Source organism: Numida meleagris, chromosome 3 (assembly GCF_002078875.1).
Source record: "Numida meleagris isolate 19003 breed g44 Domestic line chromosome 3, NumMel1.0, whole genome shotgun sequence".
NCBI lineage: Eukaryota > Metazoa > Chordata > Aves > Galliformes > Numididae > Numida > Numida meleagris.
Window position 1 is genome coordinate 16,883,800 of NC_034411.1, and position 26,459 is coordinate 16,910,258.

The 26,459-nt window shown below is 44.3% G+C and overlaps 1 protein-coding gene across 1 annotated transcript; it reads left to right on the plus strand.

The window, feature by feature from the left end:
* Positions 5,315 to 22,571, plus strand: ACBD3 (acyl-CoA binding domain containing 3). The gene is made up of 8 exons (XM_021392590.1): positions 5,315 to 5,639; positions 11,702 to 11,843; positions 12,846 to 12,986; positions 13,706 to 13,864; positions 15,547 to 15,721; positions 18,264 to 18,456; positions 19,213 to 19,497; positions 20,518 to 22,571. The coding sequence occupies exons 1-8, from the start codon at positions 5,387 to 5,389 to the stop codon at positions 20,727 to 20,729; spliced, it is 1,560 nt and encodes a 519-aa protein (XP_021248265.1). The 5' UTR covers positions 5,315 to 5,386; the 3' UTR covers positions 20,730 to 22,571.

Sequence of the window (26,459 nt, forward strand, 5' to 3'; positions counted from 1 at the left end):
CAGCTGCACACTCTCCATTGAAAAGTGTGCACCTCATCATTAGGTGAGGAAGGTCAGGCCTAATGCATGCTTTTGAAAGGTATGTTACCTGTCTGGTTGCTGGATGGGAGTGACATGAATGGCACCACTTAGCACTCACATAGCTCTGCTCTTCCCAAGACACAGGCAGGAGGCTCAGCAAACAGTTTTGGAAAGAAATCACCTTTCTGCCTATTACTCCCTGTGCTATTGTGTGCCTGGAAGGCCCAAAGGCAGATATAGCTCATTTAGAAATCAAGCCAAAAGGAAAGAACACAGGAGGGAAGAAGCTGGTATAACAGCAAAGCATGGAGGAGGATGGCCCTGGAACATCAGCAGAACTCAGGGCAGGGTCATGGTGGCCCTGCAGGGCCCCTCAGGGACACATGCTAGCGTGACCCTGAACCAGAGGGCAGTACCCTTCTGGAGGTGTTTTAAAAGAGCACCAAAAGGTGCTCTGAACTTATGTGAATGTAAATCATTGTTCTGGTTGTTGATCACAGTTTTTCCCTGGGCAGATAGCCAACAATGCAATCGCTAATTGCACTGATTTCCATGTCCTCTCTTCTGTAAAATCAGTTTATTAGAGGAGTTGGTTAAACTCAGGAAGTGCTTAAATTCCCAACCATATCTTGCTTAGCAAGAACTTCTTGATAACAACACTGTACTGCTCTCAGCTCATGTGCCTGTAAAGAGCATGATTGGTTACGGAGCTGTACTGTTGCAGATGCAATTGCATCAGCATAAGATATATTAAACTGGTATAATTATTTTATTAGACTGAATTGTTCTTTTATGATCACCTGTATCTGTTATAACTGTGTCCATCCTAAGGAATATTTGCTCTCTGTCAAAATGGGAATATAATGGGAAGATAGCCTTTCACATGCATATTTTTCCTTATGAGTCTCTCTAGTGCTCTGTCAGTAAAACTGTTTTTCAGCAGTGTTTGCTGACACTGTGAAAAAGGTATTGCCAGACCCTACGTCTGATTAACTGTTATCCTGCAGCTCATGTCATAATTTAAAGAAGTCAGCGTGAATGTCACCATAAATTACTATATAAATATAAGGCAGCAAGCAGCACAGTGAACTGTGTTACCTTTGAAGTAAAGACAGGTATTGTACACCCTGCTGTGTAGAGAGGTCCCAGAAGGGATCCAATGTGTTTTAAAGGTTGCAGCTGTACTGCAGTCATTCAGTTGTCCAACAGGATGTGAAACACATGGCAGTGTTTGTTCTTGCATGCGAGGCAAGATTACACTGTGCTTTAGAAGAGACCTCTGGAAGGAAAAATAGAACAGTATTGTGGTTATTTTCAGGCGTCAACACAAATGATTTACTGGTTTCTAGTAAAAAACTTATATTTCTGTTTTTTCTTTCTCTGAGTTCCTGGTGATTTCATTATTTCTTAGAAATAATGAAACTGAAATTGGGAGTTGATTGTGGTGGAGGTCTTGAAGAAACAGATTGAAAGTGCTCTCCTGCTTAACTGAAAAGTAGAAGCATAAAATCTTGAGTGGGCTTATTTTTCTCCACAGACTTTATACAACATTTGAATAAACAAGAACTAATGAGACAGGACAGATTGAAATTACTCACTAGGATTTTCACTCAGTTAATCCTGTGGTGCCATTACACATGCTATTGTGCCAGCTCTGCTGATCCCAGTAGGTCCAAAACCAATTTACTGCACATGTACGAATGCCTGAAGTGTAATCTTTGAGTTAAATGTGTTCAGAACATCTAGAGAGTTCCTGAGAAGATCCACTGGTTCATGCACTTGCAATAGGGTCACACTGGGCTCCTCTTCTCCAGGAAAAACAAGAAGCCCCTATGAAAAGCAGCTTGGTGATGGAAGAGGTTGAGTGATTGCTGAAGTGGGCAATACTGGCAATACTGTAGCTCCTGCAAAGATGTTTTCCAAGAGGCTTACAGGGAGGGAAAAAAAAAGAAAAAAAAGAGTGGAATCAACAGATTTAGAAGGGGGAATGTATTTGCATATACCCTTTCATCTAGATTTTATCAGCCAGAGCAGTTTAGAGACAGAGACAAATCAGTTCTGTTTTCCTTCGTGTTACTAGCAGTGCTGGGAGAACACTCTAACAGTACCTCTGTGAGTGTTTTTACTGCCCGAACAGTGGGTTTCCATGCTGTAGGGGAAGGAAGGTAGACAGAGAGAGGGCCTGTGATTTAAAGTAAAAAACTTGAATGCTTTCTTCCTTCTTGTCCTAGTCTGTTCCATCCAGTAAGAATCTCATGAATACAAAATGAAGACAGTGAAAAAAGGAACAGAAATGTCATGTTCTGGAAAAAGGTAAATCCTGTTGCTACTCACAAATGCAATTCAATTCACAGTATTATAGAGTCATAGAATGGTTAGGGTTGAAAGGGACATCTACAGGTCTAGCTCCAACCCCCAAATGCCATAAAGTTGGGCAATTCTAACCTTCCATTAATCTGAGCACCTTCCCAAAGGTGCACATAGTGCTCCCTACCACGCAGTCCACTTCCCTCTTTCCCAGGGAAAAGCCTGGGAGTACAGCCCTGAGCTACAGGAGCTCTGGGCTGGAATGACAACAGTAGGTCTGGCAACAATGTTCATACCTGTTTTGTTCAATATAGCTGTTCCTGCAAAGCTGCTGACAGTATTTTCACAGCGGGTGATCTACATTTCTGAGCCCACGTCACAGTGACAGACCTAGCTGCTCATAGACGCTCATTTGAAATAATCAAATATTTAGCAGCCCTTGCTCTAGCAAACAGCACATCAGGCAACAGCTTTCAAAGCAGGGCTTGCTCCCCTGCTAGCTGCCGTGTGCCAGGGGGCACCTCAAGGCACAGCCCCGGCGGCTGGGAGCACACGTTTCACCCAGCATGAGAGGAATGAGAGGCAGAGCAGAATCATTTGTTTAAGCCAGCCTGGTGCTCCATAACTTTTTAATGGTTTACTGTACAGTTGCAGATGGCTGGTATTTTTCACTGTTAAACATTCACCAGCTTGAATTAAATAATTGATTTATTCTACGTAAAGTTTCTAGGACTGTGTTTCCTAGTGGAGGCCAATGTTGCTGGACTAAACTGCCTCTGCGGGGCTTAAATGTAGGCTATTTCCTTTGCTATATGTAACCAGCTGTTACAAGAAATAAGTAATTTATTGGCTCAACTTAGCATCTTCCTCTTATCCATGAATTAAGCTAATAGTTTTCTCAAAGATATAAATTATTGGGAACTCTTTGTCACAGTCATTCAGTAAAAACTTCCTTCCTCACTTACAGGACTCAGGAGCAATTCACTGAACATGTTAGAACTCTGAGGTGGCAGTTTCTCTGGTTGTGTGCCAGTGAACAGCCAGACCTCTGAGAGCAGAGAGGGGATATTCCAGGCCCTGGGGATGCCTGGACAACATGCAGCTCCAGGTAGATTTGTTTTCTTTTTACCAGATAAGCATCTTGTATTCCATTCCATCTCAAACAGCCAGCATTGCAAATTCAAAATTTTCTTCTGGAAAAAATATTTCTTCATTTGTTATTACGTTATTCCAGACCAAGTTTTCCTGTCTCAAAATCTGAACCTGCAACTTTTTTCTAGTATTTTGTACTGACGTCATATCTGTCTTTATGAACAGGACTCCAAAGCAGCATGAAGCAGAGGAGAGTGGATGTAGTGGGTCCATTCCATGCTCACCAGATAGCTGTGGAGAGAGCTGCTGAGGGTGAATCTGTGCTGCCTGGTGGCTCTGAACAGCCACACACCAGGCTGCAGAGCTGCAGCAGAGTGTGCTGGCCTTAGCCATGCCTCACTTGGATGCTGCACTGACAGATGTCTTGCCCTCCAGCTGGGACCTCTCCAGCAGACTACACTGCATGTTGTGGAGAAACCTGCTCCGCCGGCACCCCTGTTGTAGGGCATAGCAGGGCTGGCACAAGAAGAGAGGAATTGTCACACGTTTGCTAAAAGCAGCAAACATTTGCTACAGGAGAGATCCTGCTATGAGACAAATTGGTTTTCTGTCATTATTCTCCAAATCGGCTTGTCAAGCAGGATGCTCACAGAGCATCTTGGATGTAGCTTGGCCTCCAGACATGTAGGGAAACTGATGGCTGTCTGACTGCAGGCAGCTTCTGCCATGGAGCAGAAACACCTCTGGGTTTGCTGGTATATAAAATGAAATTAATATTTCCTTCCACTTGAGAGAAACCCAGCAAATCCCATAGGGATCAGTAAGAATGTCGGTTTCTTTAAGGATGTATTTTAGGATGAATTCAACATTTCTTAAAGCAGAAACTTTAATATTAAGCTCACTATGTATTAAACTGTAGAATTAATGCAAATATATATATGTGTGTGTATTTATGAAGGATGGCCTCTGCAAACCAAGCAGGAAATGTGCCAGATCAAAACTTCGAAAATAGATGTTTTAATACAAGTAATCTTGCAGATGATCTAAAAAATCTTGATGTGAAGCCAGATCTGATGCTGAGATGCCACTTGCAAAGCAGGGTGTGGGCATGCATGCACGAGGAGATAGCATTATCTATGCTGCCGTTAGCTTGGTACATGAGATAGCGCCAGACAGAGAGCTGCGTGCCCTAGGAAGCAAAACTCTCCAAAGGGGATGATGCACCCTTGTTCTGTAGCCTTGGGAAAAAGGAAAAAATAGCATTATGTTTGTGATCCTCAGCCAAAACCAAAACAAACAGAAGCGAGTGAGGAAGCTACAAAGCATTTCTAAGTGGCTGCAGAGGGTCTTTTGAAGCTTAGATTAACCGTCATCTGAGCCAGGCTCTGCCCCTCTCCGTGCGCATTTGTAGTAAACAGGGCCGTGAGTGGCGTTCACTCTTCCAAGAAATACCGACTGGAAATGAAGTGCTTTAAACGCAGCTTTTACATTTCTTCTGCCTTTCATCCAAAGGCTTCAAAGCACGTTGTGGGCATGACTTAATAATCAGCTCTGCTGAGAGATCAGCGAGCAGAGGGAGAGGTGCGCTGAAGGGAAGAGCAGCTCCTGGGCAGTGCCGGGGAGGGACGCGTTAATGCGTTACGGTGAACACAGCCTGGCGGTCACCAGGGAGGCAGCTCATTGCAGCTACGGCTCTGGAGAAATAACGGCCTGACACATTTCTTGTGCCGGTTCTGAGGCACGTTTCCTGAGAGAAGAGATAGAGCGGACAACACCCACCCTCCCCTCCCCGCGAGCCAGAGCCAAAGCTAACGCGGCCCGACGCGGCCGGCCGTGAGGGGCGGGGCTGGGGGCAGCCCTCCGCGAGGGGGCGTGGCCTGAGGCGGTCCGTGGCGGGGCGGGACCGGAAGTTCCGGGTCGGAGGGAACGGGAAGTCGGGACGTGGCCGCCGCAGCGGAGCCGGAGGATGGCGGTGGCTCTGAGCGCGGAGCGGCTGGAGGTGTCGGTGGACGGGCTGACGCTGAGTCCCAACGCCGAGGCGCCGCCCTGCGAAGCGCGGCCCGGCCACGGGGACTCGGCTGTGGGGCGGAACCGAGCGGGCCCCGGCTGCCCGAGCCAGGTGGAGGCCGGCGGGGAGGAGGCGGCGGCGCTGAGCCCGGAGCGGCGCTGGGGCTTCGCGCTGGAGGAGCTGTACGGCCTGGCGCTGCGCTTCTTCAAAGGTAACTCCCCCGGGGCGCTCGGGGGGGCGGGAGGCTGCGCAGCACCCGGCCTGAAAACGGGGCAAAAAATAAAATAAAAAAATCATCCCCGCTTTTGGTATGCGAGGGAAAAACCGTGAAAAAGTAGGTTAAGCGCGTTTGCTTTAACTCTCGTCGGGAGTGCGCCTTGTGCCATCGTGGCTCTGGCGAAGGAGCCCGGGCAGAGCTGCGTGGGCAGAGCTGTGTGTCTGCGCCGGGCTCCCCGCGCCAGGTGCGCGCTGCAGGAAGCGGGAGGTGCACCGCCGCGCGTCGCTCCTTCAGCGGGAAATCAGCTGCGCGCTCTGTGAGGAAGACGCGTTACCTTGCGCTGCAGCGTGTGAGCGCTTCGCTGTGCTCCTCTGCAGCAGCTTCACAAAGGGCACAGCAGCAGCAGCAGGCCTGCTTTAGGGACGTGTGACTGTGCTTGGTGGTAGGCTGGTGGTTCTTCACTGTTTCGTGGCGCCAGGAGAGCTGCCTCGTCAGAGGTGAGTGCACCACAGGTGGGAGCCATGCTCGAAGGACGGTCCCTGGCTGCTTTCTCCACTGTGGTTGGCTTGCAGCATGGTCGTTGTTGGGAGCATGTGAAGGTTTAAGCAGTGTTCTTACGCCCTGGCCCTCTACTGATGCATTTTTGCAAAGCATCCTTTTTTTTTTTTTTTCCTTTAAGTTAAATTACGACGTAATTTCTTTGGTTTTGTTTGTTTGTTTTTGAAGTTGTACTTCGCTCTGAACCATAAGAGTCTGGATTTTCTGTGCCAGAAGCTGCTGCAGCCACGTGTTGGGCTGGAGGCACTGCAGCTCCCAACTTGCTGTTGGTCTGTAAAACAAGAAGCTTGAGGGAGTTTGTTTCCTAATGAGGATTTGTTTGTAAATTGTGATGCAAAAAGAAATGTCTCTGCAGTAGCAAATTCCTTATTTCAGTCAAGTGTCTTATTTTGTCTTTGGTTTAATGTTATACTGTAACTACTATTGATGGTGTAAAAATGAAATAACGCAGTCATAGGGTGTAGTGTACTTCTATTATTTCTCATCCTGTAACAATACTTACGCTTTGCATTCATCTCCTTTTGAAGGGTGAGAAGACAGTGCAGTGTTACTTGTGTCTAGGTTACAGATCATGGCGTTGTATCTGTTTTGTCTCAAGTGTGTCTCTTTTTGTTACCTTCTTCTTATTGAAGTTTCAGTTGCATTTTTTCTGTCCTTAATTTGTTGTAACGCACAACTTTGATCATAAGAGGAAAACTTTCCACATGTAATGAAGATGTCAGACTTTCCAATGAAAGCCTTGCTCCTTTATCCTTATGACTACTGTAAGTCATGTGGAGGGATTGCCCCTATCTTCGTATGTAGTTTCTCAATGAAAGCGATATAACACAAGGATTGTTATTTATAGGTATGACAGTGAGTTACAGGAGCTTGCAGTATTCAGATTACTGATTTATCTATCTTGTTCTACATCTGCATGGCTCTGAAAATAGGTGGTCTTGTTTCCAGATTGTTTTGATTTATCCATTGTTAAAACAACTGTGGAAGTGGGCAGCCATGTAGATGCTGAGAGACAAATACAGATTCTTACTTCACTTAAAGGAGTAGCATCCTAGGGATCTGAAGGTTGGTGCTTGTCAACATAGATTAACGCTGAGGTCTTGTTTCTGATCGTTATTTGAAAGACTGTACTGATCCAGAGGTGGGCTGGTGTTTGACAAACTTGAACTGGTTGATACCAGAGCTTCAGTGTATGGTGTTAACTGCCCGTGCCACTCCCACGAAGCAAGCAGAGAACATAAGCCTTTAGCTAGGGGTGGCAGTTGTGGAGACTTTTGGTATCTGGATAAGCTGCTGCTGTTGGTATGGAGGGAGCTGGGGCAGGGAGACTAAACAAGTCATTGGATGTCAAAGGGTAAGCGGCGATCACCGATTAAGCAGCTGCTTTTCTGTATCGGTGTGTAAACTGAGCTCTCTGGTTGTAATTCATAATGCATGCTCTTCCTGGAACGTTGATTTGGAACAAAATACTTCAGACGTATATTACGATGAATGCTGATGCTTGTCTGAGGCGGCATCTTGCAGAGCTGCTCAGAGACAGGACAAGGTGGGAGTGTGTGTAAACACAATGTGAAGAACGCAACGGAAGCTGGGCTGCAGTATTAAAGAGCCTTCAAAGCTGCTTTATTCCGGCTCTGAGAAAGACAGAGGCAGCTGACAGAAGCGCCTTTGACAGCTTATTTTGCCTGTGGGGCTGGTACAAGCTCTGTTGGTGGAGATGGCTTGGTGAAGGTGTAGGCTGTGTCCTGCAGCAGGAGGGGGCAGCCTGCTTAGCTCTGCCAGCAAATCTCTTCCACTATCAGCCTAGCTTTACAATTTTTGCATATCATGTGATTGAAATACCATCGTACCCCCTGGAGCGTCCGTGTGCTGCCTGCAGTGGTTTGCGGTGCCATACGTCTGGGTGGGCAGCGTACAAGCCGTATCATTCTGCTATCTGGAAGCTCTCCTGCTATCTTAACTATTCTAATGTTGTTTGACTGCTCCAAGTTATTTCCTCTTATCCTAACAAGAATGCAACTTCAACCTCAGCAGTGTGTTGTCCAAAGTCAATTGTTTGGCCTTGTTTTTGGTGTGCTTATTTGATGGCACATTTGTAGCTCATTAGTTACATAGATGCTTGCTTTAAAGAATGTGGAAAAACCCTGTACTGTATCTGCATCTGTTACCAGGTTAAGCTTCGATTGGATCTAATAGTAAGGGCTGATTGATTACCCTTCTGTTGATGCAGAACATCTTCAGGAGAAAAGAATTGAGTATAAGAGAATGCTCACTAGGGTCTGCAGGCAGAGATTCACCTCTAATGTTTCTCAGTCTTGGTCTTGCTCATCAGAGCTCTGTGAATGAGCAGCATTGATATCTGTGATACATGCTTTTAAAAGCTACCGGGCAACAAACCATGCTTGCAAGTGTTTTCTGGCTTCTTATAGACAACTGGGACTGAATGGCATCCCACGGGAATTGGAGTATCGAAAGGGATCGAAAAGGAGTGCAGCAAGTGAGCTGGAGCAGAAGTTGCAGCAAGTTGTGCTGTGTATGTTACAGGGAAAAAGTATATCTCAAGTTACAGAGGAGTAACAGCACATTGAATGATGCAGTTTCTTAAGCATATTTGTTAAACTCCCTGGAGCCTGAATTTGTGGTGATGCCAGTAGTGCAGTGCCACACAGCAACATCCATTCCCATTATCTGCTTTTTATTACTAGCTATTGGACTGGCTTCATCTTTGTGTGTTTGTATGCTGAGTTCCCCGCGAGGAATCTCTGTTTGGTGGGTGTCTGAACAGAGTCACTGTCAAAGAGAGCTTTGGTCTGAATAGCTGATGGTAGGTGTGCAGGGACCTTCCTGTCAGGCGTGACAGTACAGGAACACAGTGTTGTGGCTTCATGGCACGCATCCCTGAGGCCTAAGCTTGCACTAAGTGGGAGCTGGACCTTCTTGCAATGTTTTGTGTGAGCTATTTCATGTCACAAGTGAAGTATGTACCTATATGGGTCATTACTGCAGCGTGCCTGAAGCCTTGTTCATACAAGTGTACCTTAATTGCTACTTGGGCTTCTCTGATCTTTTTGTGGCTGTCACTCTGGCATTGCCTTTTCTGTGGGTGATGGTGTGAGGTACTGTCAGCAAAGACTCTGAATTGTCTGTAAGAAAGCTGAGCCTTGCTCTGGCCTTGTAGCAGGAGGAATGGCGGTGGCATACGGAAGGCTGTACAGTTGCTGTACTATTCCTTTGCACATCATCTGGGATTTCTCAGTGTATTCCTTGAAGCTGTCTGATATTCTTCAGCTTCCTGTCAGCTGTATTAGGTAGGAAGGTGATACCTACTTGATTGGTGCTTCCACAGATGCTCAAATGGATTCGGCACTTCTGCTTATCTGGGCTGACTAAGGCTCTCTTTTGGTCTGTTTAGCTCTGCAGATGGCTCCGATTCCTCTAGTTCAGTTGAACTCTCAACACATCCAAGTCTTTGGGATAATTGTACAGAGTGGTTCCTGCTGAAGAATTCAGCTGAAAAATGACTAGGATGTGACTACATTCCCTTGGCTGACCCCAAATGCTTTGCTTAGAGCTTGCTTCTGATCTGCATTATCTCCAAGTCACTGAATATCTGTCTCTTATTTTTGTCCCCTTTTGTTTAGCTTGCTTTTCTTCTTCCCTTGGGTCACCATTCTCTGTACGTGCAGAGTTTCCCTTGGTAGTTAAGCCTTGAGGTCTGACTTCTGTTCTGTGAAAATGCAAATGTGCTGCCCTTCACTGCAGAGCGAAGTGGTCTTTTTCTTCAGCTTTAACCATGTTCAAAAGTGAGTGCAAACCCTTATGCTAGCTGACTGAGGTAGCAGCCCTGTACAGCACGTAGCAGTGCTTCCTGGCAGGCAGGCAGAGACGTGTGCACACAGGTTGCACAAAGTCAGCAATGCTGTGGTGGCCCCTCGAGAAGCATGCTTTGCACAGAAGCCCAGCAAAACTTCAGTTGAGTTCCTTTGTGAAGTGGCTTGGTTTTAACCGTGCTGCCCCAGGATATTAAGTGTGCTTTCAGAGTGATTACTATTTATTGAGGGAAATGGAAATGCTCACTAGCTAATAAGTTCCGAGTTAATTGTGAAGAAGGGAGGGAAAAGCCAAAGGACTCTTGGGGTGGCTGAGGAGCAAGATCCAAGACCCAGAGGGAGAACTGACCTGTGCCAGCTTTGTTGCCAAAAGTGCCGTATCCTCAGGTGGAGTTGCTGGGCAGGGTGGTTTGCATCTCTGAATGGTGACAGGCTCCTGGGGTGGGAAGGGACTTGTTAAGGCTTCTGGGCTTTTGAAGCTGGAATAGCTATTTGCTGTAAGGTTATGTGATGCCGAGCAAAGAGCAAGTAATTTAGATTCTGAAAGAGTAGAATGGACTTCTAGGAATGGATAATAAGAGATCAAATGTTTACCTTCCTAATATGGTCCTATCTTAAATACTAGTGGCACGCATGCAGTCGTTCCTTGTTAGGTTTTGACTGAGAAAGTCCACTGACATAGCAGACTTACTGTGTCTAAAACACCACTTCTCACGGTGCCGTGCAAACACTTTCCCTCTGGGGTTGACTCCAGTTCTCAGCTTTCAGAAATTCTCAGCAGGCCGCAGGAGAGATTTCCCCCCCACCCTTCTGTTCTCATTTCCCAGTAATAACTCTGTTTACAAGCACAAACTGAGCAATTTTGCAAATTGTGTCAGCTCTAAAGTCCCAGTATGAATTGAAGTGTTCAGTTTGGGGCTCTGAACAACCTGCTCCGGAGTGACCTTCATGATAAAGGAGAGCTGGTGCCAGCTCCGCTCTGATTCACAACTGAACGGAAAGCAGTCGGTACAGTCATGTGAAATGTCTGTTGTGTACCTCTGATAGCAGCTTCCTCATTTCAGTCCTTCCAGAAAGAGATGATGCTTATTTGCTTTTTTCTGTTCAAGGAAATGGTCTTTTATTTTTTTTTTAACAAGCAGCATGATTGCATATAGTGATGGCTGTTTCTTAGATCTGTTTTGACAGTTTGCTAAATGGGTTGAGGTAAGTCCTAGCTGACTAATTCAAATATTGTAAATCTGTGCACTTTTTCCTCATTAGGAAATGCGTGATGGGATCAGCCAGGCTTGCTTTAGAAGGTGTTAGTATGGAAGTCGTGGGATTCTGATAGAGTTCTTAAGGCTGGTGTGCTCTGTAGGCCCTGATGCTGATTGAGTTGCCTCTAAGATTCTCATTGTGAGGAGTTATTCCAGCAGCTTTGGCAAAGTGCAGTGATCAAACTGCCTCTGCCCCTTATTCTGTTTTCCTCTCTGCAGCTCAGCTGAAGTTAAGTGTGTTTCTTCTAGATAAATTGTTTTATTTGAATAGAGCTCACTTAGTTTGTGACTTAACCTTTGGTGTCTTCTTTTTTCAGAGAGGAGATTGACTGTGATTATACAAAATAGTCTTTGCTGTCCTATGCTTAACCAGTTAATCATAACAGTGAAATGTTCTTTTCCCCTACAGAAAAAGATGGCAAAGCCTTTCATCCAACATATGAAGAAAAACTCAGACTTGTGGCACTGCACAAGCAGGTTCTGCTGGGACCTTATAACCCTGATACTTGCCCTGAAGTTGGATTCTTTGATGTGCTGGGGAATGATAGAAGGTAAAGGCCTTTGTTGATCTTAACTCTGTTTTTTCTGTCTGAAGTAAATGCCATCCAATTTCAACAGTAAGAAAAGTACACGGATTGCCTCAGTATGGGTGTGTGTGGTAGTAGAGAGTGAGAGCAGCCTCTTCAAAAACGTCACTGAAATCTGAGTCACAATTCAGTAAAGGAGCCATGAGACAATTATTGAGTGTTTTTTTAACTACATTAGGAGAAGCTGCTCTGCAAACAGCCCAGTTTTTTATAGCAGTTTAATAACTTTGTTAACATGCAGGCCTAAGCATCTTTCTCCTAACTTTACACTGGAGCTGCAACAGGCCAGGCCTCTTGCCAGTGCTAACAGCACTTGGCAGAGCCTTCCTGTTAGTACATTAAGGAGAACTTCTGAAATCATCTATCTATCTGTTGCACTCAGACCCTGAGCAGATTTTGATGAGATCAGGGCAGTCTCTGTTGCTTGCAGTTCTCCTGTTGACTGTTGCTATTTCTAGTTATGAAGGTCAGTGCTGTGTTGCTCTTAGCTTCTCAGAGCTGTACCCAGTGCACTGTTTCTGCTCTAATGGATTTTTTTAGGAACAACCAAGCTGTTGCATTTGATTAGGTTGGTTACTGTGTTTGCTCATCTGGGAAAATTTATGCATTTTTTTTTCCCATAAACTATAGAGTGGAAGAAGGATTTAAAAAGTAATAATTCAGGTTAATTTGCCAATTGATTTGTATCTAGGAAGTTTTCGGACACAGTTTAGAGTTCTAAGTAGGATTGATGGCATGTATTAAATTTCATATAAGCACTTGGTGGTCTTGTTTGAAATGGTTATTTGGTAGAAGAGAGCACTGAAATCTACATGTTTTAAGTTCTGTCTTTGAATGGGTCAAGTTTTCTCTAAAGTGCTGCGTGCTGACATTTGGTTGCTGTTGTCCCAGCTGATTTTCCTTTTCTGGGTTTTCTGAGCTCCCTACTGGCTTGCAGAGAGTTGAGTTGTCTTCTCTCTCTTTTAGGAAGGAATGGGCTGCCCTTGGAAACATGTCGAAGCAAGAAGCTATGACAGAATTTGTTAAGCTCCTAAATAGGTGCTGCCACTTGTTCTCGACATATGTTACTTCTCACAAGATAGAAAAAGAAGAACAAGAAAAGAAAAGGTAATGTTTGAATCCTGCGGTGTTGGAAAGCATATTGAATATATAATTCTTGACCTGTGGACAGTGTCACGGATAGCTTAAGTTGATGAAGTTATTTTGGAAGAGAAAGGCTTGAAGTTCGGGTGGCTGTGGTACCACCTGCTCTCTGTAAGGCTTTTTACTTTATTAGTAATGGATGGTCATTTCTGAGGTGCATATACCTAGAATACCGGGCTTTGAAAAATGTGGCTCATGCTGTCATCTCCTTAAGAAATACGCAATTCACGAAATATCAGCCATCATAGTTTAGTATACTAAACCTATATAAAACATGAAATGTTGGATGCTTGAAACTCCTCTTTTAGTAAGGGTTAGCAACTAGATAAAGGCTATCCTGTATTCTTTGCACATAATATGGTTATTAAACAGCAGTGTCTGGGATTACTGAACATACATTGAAGCTTGGAAGATGTGTTTAAGGTTTCCAGATACTTTTTTCCACCATTGTCTTCTACAAGTATTATAGGTAAGAATGAGTAATGAATTAAAGTAATATGTACCAAGTAATATGTTTCGTCTGGTGTGTAATAAGACATTTCTCCAGTCAGGTTGAAATGGGAGGAGATGATGCCAAATGAAAAGATCTCTTAGGTAGACAAAAGGCAGGTTACAGCTTGTTGAAAATAACTTATCCTAGGGTTGTAGAAATGCTGAAATAGCTTATTGAGTGGATGTTGCAGAAGAGAGGAGGAAGAACGAAGGCGCCGTGAAGAAGAGGAGCTTGAGCGTTTACAAAAAGAAGAAGAAAAGCGCAGGCGGGAGGAAGAAGAGAGGCTGAGAAGAGAAGAAGAGGAGAGGAGGAGGATAGAGGAGGAGCGGCTTCGGATGGAACAGCAAAAGTGAGTTGCTGAAAGAACTGACGCTTGGAGAAAGTAACTGTCTTTCACTTGAGCCGATTGTATCTAACTGTTTAAGTAGTTCCGCTACAATTGAATATCTGATATTGAGAGCACTGTAGCCTGACAGTGAAGTTTGCAGCCCTTAGTTAAGGGGGACGTGGTTTGCAGAGAATGAGTATCCCAACATGGTGTTGTATGCGGCCTTCTCAGCTGAAATTGCTAGAGAAATCCTGTTTGAAGAGAACCTCTGGGGATTGTGGGTCCAAGTGCTGCACCTCATCAAAATTTGTGGCTCTGCTTCTTAAATGGGTAGTGCTGCACTCACTGTGTTATTTAAACCATCAATGGAAAGTTTCTGTCCCTTCATAGAAGACAGTGCCTTAAAAAATGTTAACTGCAGTTGTCTCTTTTTTTTTTCACATGCATGGTTGTGGTTTTCTAACTTGGTAGTCTAATGCTACCTCCTTAAAGGTGTTCTTTTTCTAGAAGGTGTTAGATGTTTTCAGGTCTTGATTGTATGCTGGCAATCACTGGATTTTAGCACCTTTCTCAAAGGCATTCAGAATTTGTGTTCAGATGGTCTTAACCTCTGTTTGTAGCCCCATTAAGTGGCTTACATAGAATGTACAGCTCTACTTCTATTTCGCTATTCTTATTTCCAGATACTGAAAACATGGATCTGGCATTGCGTGCATTGTGTAGGAATAATATCATCAAAGCTGTTCTACATCTCTCAGCAACAATTTTTCTTTAATAACAATGCCTTTTCCTTTGGTATCTCTGAAGTAGATCTGTGTAGTGGCTTTGAGAAGGGAGCAAATAATTCACGAGTTTTAGTTTGACTGTTTAACATGGTGAGAGCGTGAAATACACAGACGTAAATGAGCAGAGGATGCAGTGAGTGCTAAGGTGGTGTGGTGAAGAAGAGGAAGAAAAATGTTTTATGTAAATAGTAATTGTGTGTCAAGTGGTTGTAGGAGGTGACAGAGAAGGGAATGTGGTGAGGTATATAGATGCCAATATCCACAGTGGTCAGAGTTTGCTGAAAGGTGATGAATCTTGCCCTTTAGGATAAAAAGCAGTTTAATCTTGAAGCTTGGTAGAGGAGAGGAAGGGAGAAGGGTGAGAAGGAAAGAACTGCTCCTCCATTTGCATGGTTCTTTAATCCTCTGAAATATCAGTAGCTCATCACTGATGAATGTAACACGTGAGTTAAAAAATGAGCCCTGGGTCAGGGCGGTTGTTTTTACTGTATAGTTTCTGTTGGCCATTTGGAGAGGGAAGGAGAACGGAGCCTGTGCTTAATGAACCCATATGTTCCTCATGAAGTTTCTCCATTTGTTTGTTGGAGATGCAGATGCCTTTTGTCTGAGAAATATAGTAATGCGTGTATACAACTGTCTCTTTACTGGACTATAGATTAAGAACTGTCTCAGAGCTCTTGATTTATTTTTCTTAACACCTGATGTTTTCAAAACATTAGGTAGACAAAACTCACATTTGCATATACCTTCAGGCTCTGTTCTGTTATGTAGACTTAATTGTTCTTTTTGGTGTGTTGCTGTGCTTTTTGTTTTGTTTTTTATTTTTGCAGAAATTGAGTTAACTGTCACTTAAGTACAGGGATTTCCCCAGTAACCTCAGCTGCTTGTAATCTTCATTCTCTCCTCCCACTAATGTAGGCAACAGATCATGGCAGCACTGAACTCCCAGACTGCCATGCAGTTCCAGCAGTATGCTGCTCAGCAGTATCCGGGCAACTATGAACAGCAGCAGATCCTCATTCGACAGCTCCAAGAGCAGCACTATCAGCAATACATGCAGCAGTTGTATCAAGTCCAGCTTGCACAGCAACAGGTAAGACAGACCAGCTGAGAAACTTGGATTTTTTCTTATAAGCTCTTCGGGAGCTTATCTGCTTGAAAAGCTAAGTGCTAGAAGGAGGGGAAATCAGTTTTCTAGTGACTAAAGCTGCTGCTTTTTCAAACACCAAAGCTCCTTTATTTAATCTTTCCAAGTAGCTTTCTGAAGCAGCCATTAGTTAGGAAAATTCTAAACAACATTTACTAATCACTTGGATGCGATTCCTGAAAACAAAAGGTTAAGTGCTGTGCTGCAGCGTCTATTGCATGCCCGGTTTTATGGGGGTATGTACCCGTGCAGCTGAGCACGAACAAACTGATGGGTTCATGTGATTCTTCACATACATATCACATGTGAGGATCTGAAGAGCAGCAGGCTTTAGCTGGCCACGTTTCCAGATGAACATGTATGTAGCAGTCACGTCGCTACTGGGTTTGAGGTCGCTGCTCTGTCAGCTTCTGGCAGTACTGACTTCTCTTCTTGCATCTCATCTGACATCAGTATCTAGTATGTTGTTTGCCTGTCTGCAATAGACTGCTTGTGGTCTGGGTGGAAAGACGCTTTTCTTATTTCTGGTAGCAAAGGGTGGGAGTAGTACCAGGGACTTTGTATGTGGGCTTGAAAGGCTACTCCTGTTTTCAGGGGAATCTCTGTCAAATGTGCTGTATTCTCTGAAGTTATTTTAAAGTTCAGGGATGTCCATCTGCAAGCATCCTAAACAGATGTAAGCCAGACTTCAGGCTCTGGCATGTCTGACCTCTGTGGGCAGGACCCAAATCTTAAGTGGCCTATGTGCCAGCCTGTGGTCTGTTGTTTCTGAGCTAAAGACTTAAAATTTATTAACTTATTTCCTGTGGAGTTATTTGTGTTTGGAAGAGACTGATGCCCTCTGCGATGAGCTGTCCAAAGAAGGAGCAGGGTTGAAGTGGCACAGGGAAATCAGAGGCTTCCTGCCCTGGTACAGTTGCTCTTGAAGCTTAATGGCACCTTGGTACCAATGCTTTGGTATCATAGTAGTAAGTGAAAGCTGCAGTCTCATAAGTCTTGTCTTCAGTGCCTTCTGTAATTGATACCACTCCCTGGAGACTGTGATGTCTGAGGCACTGCTGCCAATTTTCTTCTGTGCTATCAGCACTCCTTCTCTCAATCATAGCCGTCTGATTTCTGTGTATAGAAGACTAATGCCCTCTGAGACCCTGGGCAAAAACAACATCCTTTCCTTTACAGCAGTTTATGAAATAATACACCTGCCAGGCAATGAAGTTTCTTTCAGATCAATACTTGGACAACTCTTCTCCAGGAAAGGATGAAAAAGAAGTGGTAACAGAGCTAAGATTATCTAGTTCTACTTACTTGTTCCTGAGGATTCAGGTAGCTTACATCATAACACTTTTGAGGACTATTTTCCTTTTGGATTTCTATAACTCAGTCAACTTGGAATCTGTTAATGCAATTTAAAAATGCTGCCGTGTCATGGCTTTTTCTAGATGAACTTCTGTTTTGATTAATTTTGGAAAGGCTGTATACAGAAGTTTTGTAGAAAAGTTCCTTGCCACTTGAACTTCAGTAGTAGAAGGTGGATCTGGATAGCATCTGTGTAATTGCACAAGTCTGGAATCTAACTAATATTTGACTATATTGTCTTCTCAGCCCTTCAAAATACCTATATTCCGTTCATTCATCAAAATCATATGCTTATTAAGTTATTCTTTAAAGGATGATTGCGTCGATTCTACCTCTTCCCTGTTCCAACAGAACAGCACTTGTAATCTTACTGATAAGTGGTGGGAAGGAAAGGGGCAGGGAGGGGGGGGGGCAGAATAAGCCTTGAAACTAAAGGGATAACACATCCTGCTTAAATCCAAAAGGATGGTTGTTACCTTGCATAATCTCATTGTAGGTGTATTTAATTCTTTGCACGGGGACAGCATGATAAATTCTAACTAAAGAGTTTCAATACATGTAAGTCATGTTCTAAAAGCAGCACCTCTAGGCTTTGATAACTCTTCTCCCAGATGGCTCACAGTCCTTGTGGCTCTTATTTCTCACAAATTAACTCCCTTTCTTGCAGAACTCTTTTGCCATGTTAACTCACAATTGACAAGGGTTTAATAAGCTTTACGTACTTAACAGCTCTCTACAGAACTTAAGTTAGCTCAGGCTGAAACTCCCCTTTTTTGCCTTTTTATTTTTTTTAAAGAAAGTCATCATTTTCCTTTTTTAAACATATATTATAGAGGTTACTGAAATGCAGTACTCTTGTAGCTGGGCCTAAGCTTATTGTACATGCCCTAATTAACTTGAAAGATGAATCTTTTTTGTTCAGATTGTGTCCACCAGCCTGGAAAGACTTCCTGTGATGCTAAGTACATGTAATTCTCCCTGGTTAACGAGTGCAGCTTTGGGTCCTTCATGCAGAGTCTCCTTGTGAGGAGGAGGGGAGACTTCATAACTGCCTTTACACCTTGTACTGGAAAAGGGAGGCAGCTCAGTTTGTTTTTTGTTGTTGTTTTGATTTAATTTCTTCCATTTTTAGGCAGCCTTACAGAAACAGCAGGAGGCAGTTGTGGCAGCAGCAGGGACACCTCTGACTACTGCATCCAAGGTGAATGTACCTGCCCAAGGGGACATCCCATCTATTAATGGGCAAGCCAGTGCACACGCAGACAGCCCGGAAAAAGATCTGGATCCAGAGGCTTTGGAAGAAGCATTGGAGAATGGACCAAAAGGTAGGATTAGCTGGATTACTTAAAGATGAACCACAGAAGCCTTCATGAGGATCTAGGTGTTTTAAAATCCACAGTTGATTATACCTGGCTTCATTAATCTATGGAAGAGTTAGGTGTGATTTATTTTTTTTCTAAGGGAGAACATACTGTGTTGGCAAAAGAGTTTTTGAGAGGAGGGAGAGAGGAAGCAGTAAAAGCACTTCAAGCAGTGTGGATGGGATACAGAAGCTCTTTTCACTCTTGACTTAGACAGCTTTGTTGCAGCAGTGTTGGAAGGGAACGTAACAGTTTTTGCAGAAAGCTGTTCTGTGCAGAAATATGTTCAACCGTTGCCCAAAACTGAGCACTGATTTAGTCTTGGGGATTAAAAGAAGGCCAAATCTTTTTCTGTGTCTACTGCCCTTCCTGAGGCATAGCCCTGTCCTGTGTGCAGTCCAGACTACTGTCCCCTTGCATCTCCCACCTTCCTCTGACTGCTTCTAGGAAGCTGCGGAAGAGCAGGAATAGTAGCCTCCCAGCAGCTCTCCCATCACCCACCGGTGTTTCTGGATGTGATTCTCTTACATTCATCCACAGTCAGCAGTCCTCAAAAGACTTGCTTGGATCCCAGTAAGGAACCTGCACTAGCACAGTCCCTGTCTGAATGGAAGCAAGTATGATGCTTATTGTCCTCAAGTGCACCTCAAACGCATTTTAGTGTTCAATGTAAGTAACTGAAACAAAAGCTTAACTGGGATGTTTCCCCCCCACATCTAGATTCTGTTCCAGTGATAGCTGCTCCATCAATGTGGACACGACCCCAGATAAAAGACTTCAAAGAAAAAATCCGGCAGGATGCAGACTCTGTGATCACAGTGGGCCGAGGGGAAGTGGTTACGGTTAGAGTACCAACTCATGAAGAGGGGTCTTACCTCTTTTGGGAGTTTGCTACAGACAATTATGACATTGGTTTTGGGGTGTATTTTGAATGGACAGACTCCCCTAATACTGCAGTGAGTGTGCATGTCAGCGAATCCAGTGATGATGAGGATGAAGAGGAAGGTAAGCATGCTTATTTTTATGAAATTCTAGTCTTGCAGAAATTGCTGTGCAGGAAAACCACACTGTCTTGTCATCTCCTAGTTCCCACAACTCTGCAGTGCATGGCTTCCATCTAGCTGGCATCTCATCTTCAAATAGAAAGTAAAATTCTGACCATAACTTCAGATGTCTCATTTGATCACTGATTGATTATAATAGTTGACGACGGGGAAGTCCTTTTTCCAATATATTGCTTGCAACTATTGCGTGCCCTCTTGTCCAGTTCAGTTATTTAGCTGGATTGAAACCCACACTATAATAGAGCGTAGCAAATCTGCACATTGAAAACCTTAAGAAAAATCTTGCCCTGCTGTTCATGGACTCTTTCTAGGGAGGAAATTTCCTTGAGGCTTCAACAAAACAGCTTAAAAAAGCAATTCTTTATAATGGCCAAGACCCAGGTTACAGCCTATACCTACAGGGGAGCCCAGCATACCATCAGAAAAAAGCAGTGTCTTGAAGCAGTCATGCAACTTGCTTAGATGGAACTGCTTGACATAGGAACAGGTGACTTTCTGCATGTTCCTGCTAGGTGATCAGTCAGTAGCAAGTAGGTTGAAAGATCAGTGGCGGTCGGTCAGTGTGAGTAATGTCTTGATCAGAAATCAGCATCTTTGCAAACAAGCACAGCCATGTTGCATATGGAATGTTTTAATATCAAAGTGTGAAATTCGTGTTTAAAGCAAGCAATGTCTAGATTGTACCAAAGGCAAACTTGCCTTTCATCCAGTGCAGTAAACTGATGATTCGCTTTCTTAAGGGGGTACTGACTGATACTTCTGCAGTGAAGGGGGTATAGCACACAAACCCATGCTTGCTCCTCTTCCCTTTCAATGCTTTAGCTGCAGGCTTGGTATGAACTCCTTCAGCTAACAAAGTAGAATGCCTTGTCTGCTGCAAACAGATGCAAGTGAGAGTCAGACCTTAGTTCTAAGAGTAAATTAGTCACCCTTGTTAACTGATGCTTTTTTCTGCTTACAGAAAATGCTAGCAGTGAAGAAAAAGCCAAAAAGAACGCCAACAAGCCTCAGCTAGATGAAATAGTGCCTGTGTACAGACGAGACTGTCATGAAGAAGTGTATGCTGGCAGCCACCAGTACCCAGGGAGAGGAGTTTATCTCCTGAAATTTGACAACTCCTACTCTCTATGGCGGTCAAAAACAGTTTACTACAGAGTTTATTATACTAGATAAGTATGGCTGTGTTTGAGGCTGGGCTATGCAGAAGATGTCGTTTTATTTGGAAATTTCTTCAAGCATAATGGATCCTTTTGAGTCTGTCTTTTCCTGTCTGTATCTGTATGGTTTGTGTGAACTTTAACAAGTAAACATTGGGATCTTCCTGCTCCATGACACTAATGCATATTGCATTGGGCTTAACACAGGATCTCCCTAGCCCTTTGGGGTACTGGAGTTAACCAATGGCAATCATTGGCTCCAGTGCTTAAGGTCACATCAGCTGCAATTGTTAAAGCCTCGTGTAAAAAGGGGGAGGGAGTTACTAGTTCACTGGCTGGGTGATTTGAGGTTTCCAAGTCTGGATGCTTTCGATAAGTTGTTAACAGTTAAAGGTCCCATCAGTAACTGGTAGATTTGGATGCAGTTTGCTGTGTAGCAAGTTTCTCTTAACTGTAATCAAATGTCAGATTTTTACACCATTAAAACTTAAAATTTCAGTTGATGCAAGTTTAGAAACAAGTTGTCTCGCTTCTGTCCTCATCAAAGAAGAAACATTTAATTCCTTAAAACAGTGTAAGCTTTAGGCATCTCAGCATCTTGAAAGTACAGCAGGTAACCTCTTCTGAAGACGTAAACTGCAAGACAGTTGTAAGTATACGTAACAAGTAGAACCTTAATCTCTGCCCTGCTGTTAACCCTAGAACGTTTTTGGAGGCAACTGGCTTTGAACTAGGGTACAAACTATTTATAAGTTTGAATTTTTAATGGAGTAGGCTTAAAAAAAAATCTGCACAACTCTTTGGTTTATTTGTTTGTTGTAAAACGTGAATAAGCATGTTGTGCATCTGAAGGGCAGTAAGTCACTTTGGTAAAGCGTAGAAATTAGTGTTGCACTAATTATGGAAATCACTGCCAGTCCATTTGAATCTGAGCTGGTGGTACTTTGCTGCAGACTTTCTGCTTTAGTCTGTAAGTGTCTGCAGAAAGCCAGGGTGCACATACTTAACAGTGTAGTTTTCATCTCAGTCTCATATGGTTTGAATAGCTTGGTTAGGGCATTTCTTGTTCTGTGTAGCCGAAAAATGCAGGTGGCTAATTGAGAATGCGATAAATATCCGCTCTCCTCGGAGCCTGGTGCCCAAGGGGTGACGTGTTACAATGATGACTTGTGGAAGTGCTCTCTGCATCAGTAGTGCACTTTGTTACTGAAAGGAATCGGTTACTTAGGGTCTGTCAGATGGGTTTTTGCAGTAAGATTTCCATTGATCAGCTGCAGCATGTACAGTTCCACAGCAAATGGCGTTGAGTTTGGGGGATTTGTTAGAATAATCGCTTTGTACATACATGATATTTTACTTTACTCATACCAACCGTGGAGATACTTCTCCTAGAGTGCTTAACTTGTCACCTTGCGTTTGGTTCAGCAACACCGTACCGGCTTGTAGCTAGTTAGTGCTGCTTTATCCAAAACACTGTACAATGTTCTGCTCTTGTGTACATACAGTATATAAACCATGAGTTTAGAAAGTACTTTGCTTTTAAAGAAAGAAATGTATTTAATGTAAAAACAAAAACAAACTTTTAAAAAAGGCAGGCACTAATATATTTCTTCCAGTCTTCAATTTCGATTTTTGTCCATACAGAAATGTTACAACTTTTTTCCTCTAAAGAATATCTGTCCTTGGAAGCGGTGTTTGTCGCTCTACATGGCAGCACTTACTGTCATGTCTTGATGTTAAACTTTTATGTTTTCCAACTTTTTTTATTGCCTCTGGCTGTTGGTTAGTACAGTACAAGTGCGATTTCAAGATACCCTGAGATAGTATTTAATCCTAATTAAAATACATTTATCTGTAATACTGTTGGCTTTTCATTAATTTGGGAACCTTGGCATTGCTGTGTATGGCTATTCAGCTGAGATAAGCTTGTCATCTTCCCTTTCCTTTTTTAGCAAGTCAGTGCTGTGCTAATGCTGAGGTTTCAGTAGCCTAACCACTTGGGCTATAAGCTGTGTTTGACAAATGTTTCCAGCTTGTTGGATGATGCTATCTATCAATACTAGAAGAGCTCGAACAGTGTAATCGCTTCATTTGGAAAGCAATCTTCTGCATGAAAAAGGGTTGAGTGCAGGCAGCCAAGAGCTGTGAGCTGGTTTCTGCCTGGGAGAAATGTGCCTGCCTTTGCCCCCAAGGTGTAATGAGCCCAGCCCCAGGGAGCAGCAGGCCCTGCTGTGCTCTCCTGAAGAGCCTGAGCACCTTGCAGCAGTGAGGTGGTTCCATGACACTCAGCCAAGTACTGCTGGCACAGCTGCATCATTCGCATGATTGTGTTCCCATGTTTTAAGTGGGATCTGCTGGTTAGTCCTGGACTGGTATGGGATCTGTTTGGTGATAACAGATGCCTGAGGTTGTGCTTCAGGCTCTTGGGATGGGTCTTGGCTCAAAGAGCAAGAAACAGGCAGGACTACGAGTGGGAGGGAAGGTAAGAAAGCCAAGTTACACTGAGGCTTCTGTTGGCCTAAATCACCCTTGGCTGCATCCAAGCTGCTAGCAAGCAGGGTACCCTGGAGCTGAAGCCAGAAGAGGATTTCTCATAGGTTCAGTCGTTTTTCAGGTCCTGTTGGCATCATCTGTGCGTGTAGCCAGCAGCCTCTTGAGCTCGTGCTTCAGGATCTCACAGGGGAGCGAGCGGCAGCCTCTTCAGTGAGAACAAAATAAGTAAGTGCTGTGCTGTTTTTGAACTTCCTTTTCATCATCTTGCTTCTAATTGCCCTATATTGGTCTGGTTCTGTCACAAATTAGTTTCACGTGAAACTTACAAGTGCATGGAAAAGCAAAGTAATTACAGCAGCAAGCCTACCGTAAATGGATGTGTTTCATGTGTATATAAACTCCCCTTTCTCCAATTAAAAGTGAAGCGCTGTACTCCTTACAGCTCACTTAAGTTAGCTCTCTGCTACAAGAGGGTTATCAAATGTTTGTGAAATGAACCGTGTCATTTGCAACAAAGCGAGGTGGTGCAACCTAGACTGGCAAACCTAGATTCCAAACGTGGTGGGCCTTTGAGAAACATTCAGTAATTAATTTGAGGGACAAACTGGGCCTATATGAAGAGTCATTAGAAATGACGCTTATTTTCTGAAACACAGTTCACGTGGATTTTGCTTGTGCTGCCTCTTCTGGTTTGAGGCAGTTGCATGAGAGACATCAGAGCAAGGTCTTCCTTGATTTGATGTTCTGATAGTGATAGGATGAGAGGGAATGGCTTTAAACTAAAAGATAGGAGATTTAGATTAGATGTGAGGAGGAAATTTTTTACTCAGAGGGCGGTGAGGCCCTGGTACAGCTGCCCAGAGAAGCTGTGATGCCCCATCCCTGGAGCTGCTCCAGGCCAGGTTGGATGGGGCCCTGGGCAGCCTGAGCTGGGGGGGGGGCAGCTCTGCCCACAGATGGGGGTTGAGACTGGGTGGATTTTAGCATCCCTTCCAACCCAAGCCACTCTGATTGGGCTCTTACAGTAGGTTTTGTAGTGCTGGTGAAGCAACTCACTGATTAAGTGGTTTGGCTGCTTGCCTTCATGATCTTCTTCATCCTTCCCCACCCCCTGAGTTTTAGCACTTTATACCTTTCACTTTCATTTGTAAGACAGAGGTTAAATGGTGTATGCAGCTGGATGCAACCTTCTGAGGTAAGTGTAAGCTTTAAGGGTGACAAAGGCACCAGTCTGCTGTCAGAGGAGGGCTGAGGGATACTTCAGCCATTAGACCATCTCCTACTTACGTGTTTGCTCTAGAATTTAGAGAAGTGGGCTGTGTGGACTTCTTAAAGTGTAAAGAGAAGCAAAGCAGCCACCCTTCGTCCACGTTCTAGGTGCTCTTCTCCAAACTAACAGCTCTGTGCAGTTGCAAGCATCTAGACCAGCAATGTGAAGGCTGCTTTCTGACTGACCGATGCTGTCTCTCTTCTGGCAGCCGATCCTGCCATGCCTTTCATTAGTGCATTTACAGGGAAAAGAGTACAGGGGGGAGCTGAAAAAAGTCACCTGGGGGCAGCCTGCCTGTGCTGGTACAGCAGTGTCAAGTGTGAGCTCTGCTTCTGGATCTGTTGCTGAAAAAGCAACTAGGTACCTGCTGCATCTAGCACTGTGTACTGGAAGATTAAGGCAGAGCATGAAGCTTTATCCCAAAGCTTGCCTCTCCTGCCTTCTGGTTGCACACTGACAGCCTTTCAGAGGTACCTGACTCATGGAAACAATGCCTGCTGGGCTTCAAGAAGTACATTAAAACACTTGGGTTGGTGATACTATGCATGCAAAGCTCTCATTGGGTATCCTAGAAGAAAGGGAATCACAAGGAATGAAGAAAAAAGTGCCACTTGTCACAAAGAACAAGCTCTGCTCCTGGCCTTCACTCATTTTGCAGTACCCGTGCCACCCCCTCCCCTTTCATTTAGTGGGAAGCAGGAACATGAGCTGCAAAATGAACAAACCGATGTGCTAATACAAGACGCTCAAGGCCTTTCTGCTCTTTGCAGTGCAGGTGTAGATTACAGCAGAGGGCACAAACGCTCACTCATAACCTTGAATCTGATTTCTAGGCTCTGTGCTTAGCAGTGCGCTTCTGAAGCGGCCTATAAAGCACCTGGAAGTTATTTGTGTTCTGCTTGGGGATATTCCAACAAGATTGCGAAGCGAGTGCAGAACATCTAGCAGAGGTTTGCGTGGCTCAAGTGTGATGAAGGGAAGAACAAGGTGGAAAGTACTTCAGTGCCACTGGCCTTAGAAAAACATAGCTACTGCAGGGCCTAAGGAAGGACTAAAAGGAAGGCTAGGGGAAGTGTGGGCCCTCTCCTTGAAGGGAACAGGAGACCTGGTTACAGATGACAGTAGAAAAGTTGAAGTACCAAATTCCTTCTGTGCCTCCCCAAGACTGGCCTTAAGGAATCCCAGGTCCTGTAGACCAAGCTGAAAGGCTGGAGCTAGGAAGATGTTCCCTTAGTGGAACAATCATGTCAAGGAGTACTGAACTGGACTTCTGTAAGCCTGTGGGCCCCGATGGGATGCACCCACCAGTGCACCAGCAGATGTCACTGCAAGGCCAGTCTGTAATCTGGTCAATTGAGGCAACTAGGAGAAGTGCCCAAAGACAGGAGGAAAGCAGATGTCCTTCCCATCTTCAGGAAGGACAAGAAAGATGACCTGGGGAAATACAGGCTGGTCAGCCTAATCTTGATCTCTGGAAAGGTGATGAAACCATTTCCAAGCACACAAAGGAAAAGAAAGCCATCAGATATAGCATGAATTCACTGAGGAGAAGTCATGCTTGATCAACCATCAGCCTTCTTAGCAGCAAAGGTACATTGCTGACTCGTGTTCAACTCAGTGTCCAGCAGGACCCCCAGGCTCTTCTCTGCAGAGCTGCTTTCCAGCTGGGTGGTCCCAGGGCTTGTTCCTCTGCAGATGCGGTGCTTTGCCCTTCTCTCTTTGAACTTCATCAGGTTCCTGTCCGCTCAGCCTGCTGAGGTCCCTCTGGATGGCTGCATTCCCCTCTGGTGAGTCAGACAAGTTCCCTAGTTCTGTCACCAGTGCTTCGCGCAGAGCAGCTGTCGTTTATACCATTAGATGGGGCTGTGGTTAAAGCAGGATTTGGGAATTACAGCTTCAGAGCCAGCAGCCTGCCTTGAGGAAAGGTGGGGGGGGATGAGTCATCTGCCCTCGGTTCTGCCTTCTCATGTGAGGTGGGAACTT